At 44.1% G+C, this 14,983-nt stretch overlaps 1 protein-coding gene across 2 annotated transcripts in view; it reads left to right on the forward strand.

Moving 5' to 3' along the window:
• The window catches only part of LOC147729143 (uncharacterized), a 160,935-nt gene that overhangs the window by 11,197 nt on the left and 134,755 nt on the right, over nucleotides 1-14,983 (forward strand). For both annotated transcript variants that reach the window (XM_086959441.1, XM_086959442.1), the window contains exons 3-4: nucleotides 816-926; nucleotides 2,183-2,296. In XM_086959441.1, coding sequence (XP_086815567.1) covers nucleotides 816-926; nucleotides 2,183-2,296 — 225 coding nt within the window. The remainder of the gene's footprint in view (nucleotides 1-815; nucleotides 927-2,182; nucleotides 2,297-14,983) is intronic.

The raw sequence follows: 14,983 nt of genomic DNA on the forward strand, positions 1-14,983 counted from the left end.
ATAGTGACAGCACATGTGCTCTGCCTGCAGGCTTGACATAAAAAGTATAGGTGCAACAATAATGAGGTGGTACCCATTCAAGAAGCTTCAAAATCGTGGCCAGAAGGTTGTAGAAAATGTTTTTGAATACAAGAAAGATAGTAGTATGCAGGAAGACCGAGAGAGAGAGAGAAGGGTGTGGGCTAAAAATGCCAAACGATATTAAAGTAAAGGATAGAGAAGTTGTGTATGTGACTGCTGAAAATCACACTCGAGAAATAGAGGCAGTCCACAGTAGGAAAAGTACAGGAAAATGAGTTGGGAAGTTCAATTTTAGAAGTAAAGATTTCAAATAACTGTGCTTGCTGCATCTTTTCTATGTCTGTCTCTGTAGTAGCATGTGTACTGTTTTTACTGGGTCTATCTTTGTATGGCCATATGCTCAGTTTTTATTCATTCAGATTATCCATATCCACATGTTCTTCCAGTGCTAATTCTATCCCACTATAATTGTCACTTTACCATTGATGGCCATTACCATAACTAAGTGGTCATATTTTCACCATATGCGTCCCTTGCCAACTCTAGCTTTCATACAATGATCATATCTTACGCTCTGTACTGCAGGCCTTAATATTTTCATCCTTTTATCCTTTCCCATAATTGTCTATCCGTTCACACTTCGTTCCATGCGTATGTTCCTAGTTAGTATGCTTGTTCCATAAGAACTTCGATTGTCATTCAGTCCTCCTTTCCTCTAGGTTCTCCATGATACACCTCTACTTCGAGACACCTCTACTCTACAAAATAATTCTTTTTTTTTGTTCTAATGACAGGTCCTCTTATTGCTACCTCCGTCTTTTCATTGAGAGCGAAAGACCAGGAAGATCTGTTCTCCATGGACCATCAGGGATTTGAAGGAAAGGCTGGGGTTGATTGTGTCCTAAGTAAGTGTGCATCACAGACGTGTCTATGGAGCAAATTGGAAAGCCAATTTATTTTACAAATGATACTACGCCCATGTACATTCTCCAGGTGAGGTTATGCTATGGCATTTATTTGTAAAGCACTTTAGTCCATGTTAACTTCACCTCAAAGTGCCGAAGATCATCTCTTTTTACAACCATAATGTCAAAGGAGTTACTTCTTTTTTTTATAGATAGGGCTATTGCACTACCAAATATCAGAATGTTTTAAGATAAATCGTACATGTATTTACTTAACAATGTAGTTACATGTTTACCACTGTTATTCTGTGCGATTTGGTATTGTCTTTAGTCAAGTACCCTTAATTTATAGTGCCTAGATTAAATGCATAAATGAGGCTAACCTGTATGCCTCCCATTGCCTCGAGATTTTGGACTTCCTACGTCACTGGGAATAAGTTAAATACAGTGCTTACTGGAGCCTTCACTCTGTTTGATCTTACAGCTGCAAGGACAACTCGTCAAATCCAAAAATCCTTAGTTTTGAGATTGTAAGGCAGCCCCTTGAAGCAACAGTACATTTTGTAAAATTCTTTGAGAGCCAGAGCTGCATAGTAATCTTTTAAAAGGGGGGGTTGTTTAGATTAGCATGTTCTCATGCTCTGAGCACTATTGGCAGAATCCCTTGGCTGGATATTTACGGGATCCTTTAACAGAACTAAACTTAGCCTATGTTTGGAGTAATCAGATTAAATATCAAAAATTAGAAAGTAAGGATGATTTCATATACAGACAATTTAAGTCACAAGAGTATCTGTCAATGTCAGTAGCTTGGAATATATAAAATAAAAAATATATACTGTTTACCATAGCGCATTTAGGCAACTCTTGCCTAAATATAAAGCTGAGTCTGTTGATTGGGTATTGATAGCAGTGAGAACCTTCTCCACATTATAAATCTCTGTCCAACTCTCCTAAATAATCATTACTCTTTGCTGAGACCTATACTTCTAATAGCAGTGGTTAGGACAGTAAAAAGAAGCAATAGCCTACTTGCTTAAATGGTATCAGCAAACAAATGATTTTGTGGATTATGAAGTGTACTGTTCATGGTAATGTATTATTAAATCCTGGATTGGAAAGAGAGGTTTATCTTAGCCTTGTTATTGTTTTATTGTATTTCTATTTTAATGATTTTTGTGTAATATAGAGGTTAGTGGCCAGGGTGAACTGTTTAGTATTCAGCGGAAATGAAAGAAGTCATCTTTATTTGACAGGTGATACCCTTACCAGTTCCGATGTGATATTTGGGATGAATTCCGATGAAGACCAGTTTGTGGAAGAGGTCCAGGATTCAAATGGAAGGCAGAGTCTGTGTCGCCCCAGCACAGGTCTGTAAAAACCTATAGAGCTAGTGTGCCAGTTAGACTGAGAGTGGTTTGCTAGGGCCTGAAGCGACCCATTTCTGGGAGGGGGGCGTTGAAAACATATGTGAAACCTCCGCCAAAACCCTTTGTGGTTGAGAGTAAAGTGTTAAAAGTCAGAGAGCTATTAAAATGTTTTAATTGTTAAACATAAAAAGGTAAATCACTTTCTTTTAAACAAAATACAACTTGTGTATTGCAGTAAATGAACTTCTAAAGGTAAGATTTCTCATCCTCTCTAGCAAGTATATCACACAATATGATAATTTTTTTGGTAAAGGAAAAGCGGCCCTTCAGAATTAATGAAGACACAATCCAATGCACCCATGAATCTGTTTTTCGAGTTCTTTGAGTTCCCAGGAAGAATATACTTATTTTACCACAGGTGGCAAACTGGTGTAGTTTGCTGCCTTGTTCTTTCCTTCAAGACTATTGCAGTCCTCTCCAGGAATACTGGCTCAGATCCCTAAGGACCCGCCCAATGACATCTCTAGGGATGATCCATTTGCGACATCTGGGATGGCATGGAGGTGTGTGCTAAAAGCAAGTTGTGGGGGGTTCTAGATAGCTAGAGAATATCAACTACAGTGACGATACCTATTATTCACCTTTCCTCCCTCGGTCCAAAATCAGTATTGCCCAACAGCTTATATAGTTGATATACTGTTAATGTTAATGTTAAAATAGTTTTATATAGCGCACAGCTACTCCGGAGAGTGTCCCGGCACTTCAATAGAAACTAAGAAACAGACATCGGGGCAAAAAGGGACCGAGCATAGGACCTACTGGACAAAGAGCCAGGACTTTAGCTCCCTCCTGAAACCCAGTATACTCGCGTTGAGTCTCATGGACACTGGCAGGGCGTTCCAGAGCATGGGAGCCAGATAGCGGAAAGAACGTCCACCAATCCTGGCCCGTCTAATTGATGGAACTTGAGCCAGAGCCAAGGAAGCTGACCTTAACATCCTCGAAGGCAAATAGAAAGACAAACGGTTTCTAATATATTTAGCTCCTGTGCCGTGGAGCGCCTTGAAGGTCAGTGTGAGAGCCTTAAAGGCTACTGGTTTTTAGGGCTCGTCCTTTCCTATTCCGTAGGAATAGGAAACGAGCCATAATGCAGTCAAACCATTTCTTAAGGCCAAGGGCTCTCAGAGGATTTTGGGAAGTGCACGCCGTTCGTTTTCACCCCTTTGATTCACTGCTTGCAAACGCGCTTTCACATGAGGCTTTTCCCACAGAGTCAAAATAATGCTACTTATGTGTTTTCTTCATCCTGCAGGCTTTTGTAAGAGGCCCGATTCTCCCCACTCTCAGACACAGTGTTGACTTCTTTCGGTCTCCTAGCTAGCCCGCTCCCTCCCAAAATGGAGGCAACACATTAAAAGTGATTAAGGGCACATCAAAACGAGATCACTAGCAAATACCTTTCACAATAATGCCCTAGTGCAGGCAAAAGTATTACGCTACCTTCAGCTTTAGTATACTTGCGGGCAGGCTGTTGTCAAATCATTTATGCAAATTAGATGGATATACCGTGCACATACGTCAACTTGCAAAGCCCGATGCATTGCTTTGCTCGCTCTCTAAACGCACCTCCACCCCTCCCCCACCACGTCACGCGCTAAATATAAACATATGTGCAAATGCGCTTCAATCAAGTCGACCCCACCTCCTTGAGCCCCCCTTCGGAACAGTGATGAAGAATGCATACCAGTCTCAATAAATTTGGTTAAAGAGTCTTTGTAATTATTATCATGTGCGAGCTGTACATCAATTTTTTTTTTAAATAGTTGTTGCCGTGCCTCGGTGTGAACACAACTTTACCAGCCTCCTGTGCTTGTTTTGCATCCCACATATGCTGCCTACGAATAGATTTCAATCTGTCCTTCTCTGCTTGTTAGCGCTTCATTAGCCTGCCCTTGTTTCTTTTCTAAAGTGTCGATTTTCACTCCAAAACATCACACTATCACAGACTTTCGGTCTGCTTTTGGCCAACCAAAACCACAATTTAAAATGGAACACTTTAGCCTTTTGTACGTTTAGGAAATATTTCGTAGATTAACTTGAGGGCCTCTACACACGTTTATGTTTCTTTTTTTGTTTTAGTGTTTTGCTTAGTGACATTTAGAATATACACAAAGCACTGTAAAAAGGATTCAGCCCCCCCGCCCCTCCCGCTTTCCACTCGCCCCGAAAATTATTATCATTACACTTTACTTAACGGTTTTAAGTGAGCCGGGTCTAAGCGGGGTCTAAGTTTGATGTTTGTTATTGGTTTCGAACGGTTTTGTGGTCGCCGGCATTTTGTTTGTATAACAACATTGTAGCGTGAGTGTTTGGTGCAGTAAAAATGTTTCCTGCTACAGACTTGTTCAGTTTTAATGCTTCATGTTGTTCCTGGCAGTATTGGCCTGCACATGTCTGAGTTCCTTGGTGACGTGTGTCTGTCGTCCCACTTCAGTAAACAGGCAGGCGCTTGACTTTATTTATTTAGCATGTGCTGTAGAGTACAAAGTACACACACAGGTATATTTTCCCTGAAACACACTCTCTAAGAGAAGATCCACCCCTCACTTTCCGTAACTTGTTACATTTTTATATTCTCCCACTGGGCAAAGTAACATTCGCTGTGGGCTTAAAAATATCAGCATTAGTTAATCACTCGTGCATGGCTTACTTTTTTTGTATCACTTGTCCACTCTCTCTCTCCCTTCACTCTCTTTCTCTCTCTCCCCCTCTCTAATTCGATCTTTCCTTAATTCTGTCTCTCCTCTCGCTCTCCCCCCTTCATTCTCTCTCTCTCTCTCTCTCTCTCTCCCTTTCTCTTTCGCTTCCCGTCATTTACTCTATCTGCCCTCATTTCTCTCTCTCTCTTTCACTCCCCTTCATTCACACAGACAGGAACGGGGGGTGCATCTCACACAGACCGGAACAGCGGATGCTTCTCACACAGACAGGAACAGAGGATTCTTCTCACAGACAGGAGCAACAGGGGGCGCATCTCACACAGACAGGAACAAGGGGCACATCTCACACAGGCAGGAACAACAGGGGGCGCAGCTCACTGACAGGAACAACAGAGGGCGCTTCTCACACAGACAGGAACAACAGACGGTGCATCTCACAAAGACAGGCAATAGGCGCATTGTTTTAGCTTGCCCCCTCTATCAAAAGCTTGGGTTATCTGTTCGCTTCCTTTCGTTTAATTTCTCTCTGTGGCGCCAATTCACCCTCTCTGTGAGCTTTTCCAGGCGCGTGATCTGTCACTTGGCGCTGACATGCAGAGCTGCATTTTACATGGCAGTATTTAGGAATATTCGGGGTTCCCAAATGTGGGCGTTTGGGTTCTTTATTTGCTACATATGATGTCCCTGAAAAAAAATGTGGCCTTGTTTTAGCTTTGTCCCCTCTCTTTTTCTATCTCTTTTTCTCTCTCGTTCCTGTCTAATTCTCTCTCTCCTTCATTCTTTCCCCTCTCTCTCTCTCTTTTTCCCCCTATATTCTCTCTCCTCCCCTTTCTCTCTTTCTATTTCTATCCCCTTCATTGACTCTCTCCCCTTTAATCTCTCTCCTTCTCTTTTTTCCCCTATATTCTCTCTCCTCCCTATTCTCGCTTTCTATTTCTATCCCCTTCACTGACTCTCTCTCCCCTTTAATCTCTCTCCTTTCACTCTCTCTTCTCTGTCACTCACTCTCCCACTTGAGCTCCATCTGCCATTTCTTCTTCCATTCTTTCTCTCTCGTTTTTGCTCCGCCACTTCCCTCATCTTTGGCCTGCAGGTTGTAAACATCTACACAGCAGACAAGGAGACTCTCCAGCGGTCTTATTACAGTGCTGTGTAGTTATAACATATAACTTACAGATTATATCTTTTGTTCAAATCAATAATCTATTTATGAAAGTTTGTTATACCTATCTATTGTCACACATTCTTTGTTAGATGGATGATTTTTCAGACAGCAGCATTAATTATTACATTGTGCACTGCTGTATTCTGAAACAAGAAGGTGTGACGGGACACATTATGCTTAGTTTCATTTGCAACATGCACTGGCAAGCCATGGGCATGCTGCAGCTCCCGATTTATGTAACTGCTGCTTTCAAGCTTGTGAACAGAAGCTGCTTGGTTGCAAGTTAAATAATAATTCAACCCCACACACACACACAACCCCCCCACACACAACCCCCCACACACACACAACCCCCCACACACACAACCCCCAATACACACACAACACACACACAACCCCCACACACACAACCCCCCTACACACACAACCCCCCTACACACACAACCCCCCCACACACACAACCCCCCCCACACACACAACCCCCCCCACACACACAACCCCCCCCCACACACACAACCCCCACCTACACAACCCCCACGCACAACCACACACACACCCCCACACACACACACCCATACACAGACATCCCCACACACACACACCCAAACACACACACCCCCCCTCACACCCCCCCTCACCCTCACACCCCCTCACCCTTACACCCCCTCACCCCCCCTCACCCCCCTCACCCTTACACCCCCTCACCTGCACACACCCTCACACACCCTCACTCACTCTCACCCCCCCCCTCACCCTCCCAACCCTCTCACCCTCACACACCATCACACCCTCGCCCTCACCCTCACACCCCCTCACACACCCTCACTCACCCTCACTCACTCACCCTCATACACCCTCATCAGCATAGCATAACAAAACATAGCATGGCATAATAAAAAAAAGCATAGGATACACAACCTCTCACCCTCACCCTCGCTCTAACACACTCACCCCCACCCACCCTCACTCACTCACCCACCCACCCTCACTCACCCACCCTCACTCACCCACCCTCACTCACCCTCACCCACCCACCCTCACTCACCCACCCTCACTCACCCTCACCAGCATAGCATAACAAAACATAGCATAGCATAACAAAACAAAGCATAGGATAGGAAAACATAGAATAGCATAACAAAGCATAGCATAACAAAACACAACAAAACACAACAAAACATACCATAGCATAACAAAACATAGCATAACAAAACAAAGCATAGCAAAACAAAACATAGAATAGTATAACAAAGCATAGCATAGCAAAACAAAACATAGCAAAACACAACAAAGCATAGCATAACAAAACATAGCATAACAAAACATAGCAAAACAAAACCTAGCAAAACACAACAAACCATAGCATATATAACAAAGCATAGCATAGCATAACAAAACAAAACACAACAAAGCATAGCATAGCATAACAAAACACAACACAGCATAGCATAGCATAACAAAACAAAACTTAGCATAGCATAACAAAACATAGCATAACTAAATATAGCATAACAAAACAAAGCATAGCATAATTAAACACAACAAAACATAGCATAACAAAATATAGCATAGCATAACATTGTTATTTGTAATATCAATACATGTAAGTCACGTAAATACAACCCATATTGCATTACAAATGCTATAGGTGTCACATTTGCAAAGTTATTAATTTCGCTATTTTCAAAACAAAAACATAAATAAAAAAGTTGTAATTTACAATACTAATACCTCTAACTTTACTAATGCGAACCCTATTGCATTGCAAATGCTTGTTTAATGGGGAGCCAATGAAGATTTTTTAATTAGATAGTCACACTGGTTTTGCGATGAAGCCCGTAAATGGCTCTAGCAGCAGCATTCTGCACGACCTGCAGGCGAGAAAGAAGAAACTCCGGCAGGCCCAGGTAGAGAACGTTGGACTAGTCCAAACATGAACCAATGAGAGCCTGGACAGTAACCTTCCGATGGCAGAGGGTCAGCAAAGGAAGAAATTTCCTCAGCATCTTAATGATACCGAAGCATTTGCCAACAAGACCCAAGACCTGAGGCTTCAAGGTAAAACCGTCGTCTATCTGAACCCCCAAATTCTTGGCCTTGGAGGACACAGCTGCGGGGGGAAACATGCCGGCGGCCACCAAGACTGCCATCTGGGGTCGGCGGGACAGCCGAAAAACAGCAGCTCCGATTGTCGGAGTTGCATTTCAGGCTGTGCCGTTCGAACCACTTAAAGACGGCTCCCAAACAGCCTCTGATCTGCCCGCCATCGAAGTCTGACCCCTTCCGACTGGTAAAAAGAAGCTGGGTGTCGTCAGCATAGGACACAATCTGGGCACCGAAGAACTCCGCCAGAGCTGCCAGGGGTGCCATATAGATGTTAAACAACGTAGGGCTCAAAACAGAGCCCTGAGGCACCTCTACCTCAAGAGGTGGCATCTCGGCGGAGAACGGAGGGGCCCAGACCGTTTGCCAGCAGCCAGCAAGAAAGGACTTAAACCAATTAAACACCGCTCCCCGCAGCCCAATCTCCCTAATTCTTAAAAGGAGACTGCAGTAGGGAACGGTGTCAAAAGCCGTCGACAAGTCCAACATAACCAGCATGGCCTTACCTCCCGCATCCAACACCTCTCTGATGGCATCAGTAACCTCCAGTAGAGCCGTCTCCGTACTCATGTTGGCCCGAAAGCCCGACTGAGTATCATGGAGGATGTTGTTGCTCTCCAGGAAGTTCACAAGAGAGGAGTGAACGTGCTTCTCCACAACTTTAGCCAAAGCCGGGAGGAGGGAGATAGGCCTATAGTTGGCATGGAGCAGAGGGTCACGGTTAGGCTTCTTCAGAAGCGGCAAGATCAAGGCATGTTTCCAAGCCTGAGGAACAACTCCCGAGTTCAGTGAACAGTTGAGCACAGGGTTTATAAGCTCATTTATGGCAGGAGCCATTTTTGCCAGTACCTTCGCTGGACAAGGATCCCGCGGAGAGCAGGATTTAAGTTTAGAGATCAGATCCAGAGAGGAGGCAAGAGAGAGAGAGGGGAAAGTAGCCAGGACAGGACCATCACCCGGGAGTGATGCAGAGATAGGGGCATATATATCGGAGGGGATCACCAAATTGGAAAGGGGGAATGAATCTTGGATAGTCTTAATTTTGGACGTGATGAAAGTGGCCATAAGAGACACCCAGGGTTCGGAGTGATGATCTGTGGGCAGAGCTGAGCTGGGAGAGATGAATTCCTTGACAATAAGGAAAATTTCCTTACTGGCAATTGCAGCAGCCTCTATTCTACGAGCCAAATAAGCTTTCTTCTCCACCAAAATACTCCCATGATATCCCTTGATGGCCTCCCTATAAACGATCTTATCCAAGGGGTCGTAATGATGGCGCCAGGCTCTTTCCGCTTTCTTACAGCTACGGCGCAAAACAGCCAGGGAAGCTGAAAACTAAGGGGCAGATGTCCGAATACAGTTTTTGCGGACAATAGTGACAGGGGCTAATTCGTCAAAACGCTCTGTCAGCCAGCTCTGCAGGCGGTCGATATCGACCTCAAGACTGCCTGACAGATGGCAGGGATGTAAAGTGAGAGCTTGAGCCAGCATGTCCGGCGATACTCGACTGAAAGCTCTCGACGTTTGACGAAGACACTCTGAGGGTCGAGAAGTGGACTTGTTAGTCAAGGGAAACTGGAATTTGAAAAGATAATGATCTGACCATAAAACCGGTTCAGGGGGAGATACAATAATAGGAGTTGTAGAAAACACCTGGTCCAGGGTATGCACTTTATTGTGTGTGGGCGTAGTAATAAAGGGAATAAGGTCTAGAGGGGCAGTTGCATCCATTAGCTTGACGGTGTCTCCATCAGAATTTGTGTCCATGTGAATGTTGAAATCCCCCAACAACAGGCACTGATCTGTTTTTAGACATATAGCCGCAGCGGCAGCATAAAGGTCTTCATAAAATGAACTTAAGGGTCCTGGGGGTCTGTAGACTAAGAGCCCTGCACAGGTCTGATGAGGGGATATGGATAGAGAAAACCCCAACGATTCACATCCCGAGATGTCGTCGGTGGGAACTAAAACACAAGGGAAGCTTTTGTCAACTATCAGGGCTATCCCACCTCCTCTGCCCTGAAACCTGTCTTTCCTGAAGATGACATAATTTGGGGGGATGGCTGCCGCAAGGTCAGGTCCCGAACAGGCCCCGAGCCAAGTCTCGGTGAGGAAAAGACATAAAGGTTTCGAGTCAACTAGAATATTATAGATATCCTGAGAGTGTTTGCTGAGAGATCTCGTGTTAAGCAGAAGGCAGGATAGAGATTTGGGCGGGTCGCGGGAAGACAGAGCCGGCGGTACAGCCAGGCCCCATCCACAAGCGGAGCAGCGTTTTTTACAGGCATACTTCCCAGGAAAGTTTTTATGACAGTTGCCTGCATTTCCTCGTAGGGAAAGAAGCTCCACAGAGGTGTAGGTACGCATACTTTGCAAGAACGACTGAATAGAGAGTGGTAAAAGAGCACCACCCGCACCCGTCCGCTTCCGAGGCGCTGACGGGCGCAGACGGGCAATCCTTAGGCGCTCCTTTGGTGCGATAGTAGGCCTGCCCGCACCGCGCGTCCACTGCGCGGAAAAAGGCACCTCTAGTTTTATACCAATCAGGCTACAGGTGAGAAGACTGCCCCACTGGTCCGCCGACAAGCGTGTCAGCAATCCTCCCTAAGATGGCAGCTGATGCAAAGTGCAGCCTCCCAGCCTACCAGTCCCAGGATGCCTAGCGGTCCCTAGTCAGCCCAGCAAGGTATGGGGAAAGGTGATTGTGAAATTCCACCGCGATGCTGTTGCCACCCAGCAAGGCGAGGAAGTGCGGTGAGAAAGGTGCAAAAGTCAGGGGCAGGAGACCACCCGGCTAATTCGCCTCAGGTGTGAAAAAAAGAGGAGAGCAGGGAGAGAGGAAGTATGCCGTCAGGTAAGGCAGGGACGAGAGAAACACAGCGCTAGCAGTCAGCGCGCTAACTGGAACAATGCAGCACTATCCAAACGTGCTCGCAGTCAGCGCGCGATAGCACTAATGCAGGCACACAGGATGAAATTAAAAATAAAGTTTAAAAAGCACTATCGGTCAGCGCAAGTACTGAATGATTAAAAAAGCACAGCAATGATCCAGAATGCCTCCATCCCAAACGCACCCAGCATCCGCCTCCTATTGCAGTGGGGGAGGGTACTACAGCTGCGTCCTGCGTTTTGGTATAAGGAAATTTTACATTTGAGAATATTCGTTAATGACTTGCAGGAAAAAAACACTGCCTTAAAATGTCCTTTCTTTTGTCTCCCAGATAGGCAAAAGATAAATGTATTACTAAGTTTCATTGTGATTTTACATTATCCTCGAATGCATATACTGCATTGACTATACTAGGTTTTTTTAAGTCTCACCTACAGGTGGCTTTTTGCTGTCTGCTGTCAAAACACCTCTTCTGAACCATACAAAAAACTTACAGTGGGCTTAGAGCCAGCCTGTGGCTTACCACTGGTTGCCTTTATTTTCACTCTATTTACTTGCTTATTAGTCAATGGCTTTTCTAAATCTTCTTGTGTTTACCCCTGAAGCATCATTTTTTTAACAATCTTTTTTATTGAATGACTTGTATTACCACTGCTATCATTCAGGGAACTATTTTTTTCTTTTTTGGCACATCTTGAGAGTGTGTGTATGTTTTTTCTTTTTTTTTATACTGTCTCGCTCGTGAAATGTTCCTCCCTCAGATACCCACCTCCTCATGCTGCTCCCATTTTCTCCACACCAGCAGCTCGTCCATTTCTTCCCTCACTTCCTCTTGCCCTCATGTGCTGCTTTCCACCCACATATCAGTGTTGCTTCCCCCACCATGACTCCTTTTCAAAAATTGTTATTTATCCTCCGCCGGCCATAAGCTCATCCATTGTGCTCCCTGCCTACTCCACCATGCCTCCCACCACAGCCCCCTCCGCTACTCCGTTTCATCCTTCACCTCTTACGGGGCCTTAAAGTAGGGCCAACTCTGATATTGAAAAACACTTTTTCTCAAATAAAAAGTAATTGTTTGACTATTTACCTTTCCAAATGGTGTCCACCTGAATCATCATCATGGATTAGGAATACTGTTGCATGACATTTTTGCATCATCACAGACTTTTCTTCGCTGATGCTGCACAGTATCCGCAAAAAGCATTAGCAAAGCCAATAGATCAAAAAGGCACGGTGCATTGGCTTTGCCAATGCTTTTTTCATGAATTTAAAACTCCTGTTAGATTCACACACAGATCCTTCCCATATTCTCAAGTGGGCCTCAAGGAAAACTGAAAACCTATCTTTTTCCTTCCACATAGTCTCCCCCTAGGGTGGGGGCCTCCTAGTTGCCGAGGGTTGTCTGCACTGCAGCCCGGGGACACAGTAGATCAGTGTAACTAGGCGCTTTATAAGTGGGATAATTATTATTTTTATAATAAAACAGAGGAACTCAAGCTGCACCTCACCGAAGAGCTCCAACAGAATCGAAACTAATCTAGGGTTTCCTGTGTTCTTATTCAGAATGCTTGTAGCCTAAAAGTTTGGAACAGAGTGTGATTACTGCAGAAGCACCAAGGCTAATTGGCATATGGTTGGTTCACTTATGTATTGCTAGAGATATGCTAAAAATAATGATATGGAATATAACCAAAAGTTCAATTAAGTTTTTTTAGTGTCTAAGGTTATCCTGCTAAAGCTTCTTCTGGTGCTTTAGCTGAAACTCTGGTTGAAGTGTGGGATTGCTATTTTACTAGTACTGCGACAGGTGCTTGTGATATGTCTCCTGCTAAGGCTTCTGATAAAAAATAAGAGAAAATCTATGGACTGGATTTACAGAAGTAACGTCTTAAAGAAATTCGTTTTTTTGCACATCGACTGCTTTGCCACCCCACCTTCATTTTGCACAGTGTCTGATTCCCTAATCACTCAGTGTAAATTGTCCATTCCTTAGTAGTTACAAATACTCTTATCTCATTAACATATATCAGACAGATGTTCTCTTGTGAGTCCCTGTGCACAGCTGTCAATGCAAGGGTGGCGGACTGAAAGGAACAGCAGCTCCCCATCTCTGCATTCACAGTCACTGAAAACCATCATTAGGTCTTGCGTACTAGAAAGAGCATACACTGTCTGTTGTGAGACAAAGTGTGGGCTCACCACGCACATACAGGGACTTTTTATTTTTATTTACCAATCCAATTCAGCTCAGTAACTATTTAGTTACGGTATTGGTAACAATCCATTTATACATTCTATGACGGGAGTGGGGAAGTCACTCCACATATATCTCAGGTTGCTAATTGTAATGCACTAGTGCCTTTAACCATTTCCTTTGCATTGGGAAGCGGCCATGACCCCAGCACTATACTAACTCTTTTCACTATAAGTAGTGTCAGTGCAGTGAATCACACTTTTGACGACACAGGAGGCAGATAATACATATCTTACGGTTGGGGATAGTGTGCCTGTCTGTACACTATAGTAAAGTCAACGCACCTCAATTATCTAATCCTGCAGCTCAATGTCCCATGTGTCCCCATTTGGATAGTGCCACTGAAGCCTCCAGTTGCCTAGAGTTATTCAAATGTGTGATGAAGGACCTGGTAGTTTACGAATTCAGCAGAAGTGTAAGTGTCCTAAACTGTGGAGGTTCAGATGGGAATTTGGGAAACGTGGTCTTGCATTCTGTTACTAACCTATTGTACAGGAATATCTCTGAAGGTAAGAGCTTTATTTTATGATATTGCCAAAAACTAAAATAAATGTCCCTCAGGATTATGTCTCTGAATTAGGTTAGTCGCTCAATGAAAGCAACTTCTTCGCGCAGGTTGGAGATATCTTTGGATGATGCGGCATGTCTGGTGAATATAGAATGTTGAGTTTGGCTCTAGTGCCCAATCTATAACACATCTCTTTTGTGCAAGCAACAGTGTTGATTTACAATCTTCTGTGTGGTATATGTTGGTGTAGCATGGCCTAAGTGGAATTGGTGCTATATTATCTTTTTGAACCCCTATATGAGGTTTGAACAGCATTGGGTAGTACAAGCGGTGAATGTAGTTGGACTGAGCACATAGATAATACAGCTCAAAGTCAATTACTATCCCTCGAAGCCCTCCCCCCCCCATTCATATAGCAATGTAAGAACTTCTCAGTTAATTTTTGGGTTGTTGTCCACCAAGACTTGTTTAATCATTAAAGATCGGAGTGTATTGAAGAAGTGCCTGAACAATCATGTAGGAATATATTATTGAAAAGATATAGAATTTCAAGAAGTATAATCATTTTAATCAATGATATCCTGCCAGCTAGGGAAATTAGAAGAGTAAGCCATAGATTCAAAACTGATTAACAACTTTCCCCTGAGGCGGAAGCCGGGGGCGCTCTTCTCTTCTTCTCTCTATAATTTGTGGAGTGTATTTACTGTATCTCAGGACTTGATTTTAATATTGTACATATTTTACGAGGCGCTATTTTAATTTCCTGTTATAACGCTCATTGTAGGAGAGATCTGCTTCTCCTTCGTGGTTCGTGATAGAAGCCTGATTCTACCGGCGCAGCCGAATTCAAGGCGCTGACGCCGGTAGACGCGGAATTGACGCCACCATCTTGGGAAGGCAGGTAGGGAGGGTAGCGGTACAGCTTCTCGACCCCTCCCGCCTTACTTAAGGATCAGCTGTTTCAGCCCCGGTGCAAAAACTGATTAACAACTTTCCCCTGAGGCGGAAGCCGGGGGCGCTCATCTCTTCTTCTCTCTATAATTT

Source organism: Lissotriton vulgaris, chromosome 2_2 (genome assembly GCF_964263255.1).
Source record: "Lissotriton vulgaris chromosome 2_2, aLisVul1.2, whole genome shotgun sequence".
NCBI classification, from domain to species: domain Eukaryota; kingdom Metazoa; phylum Chordata; class Amphibia; order Caudata; family Salamandridae; genus Lissotriton; species Lissotriton vulgaris.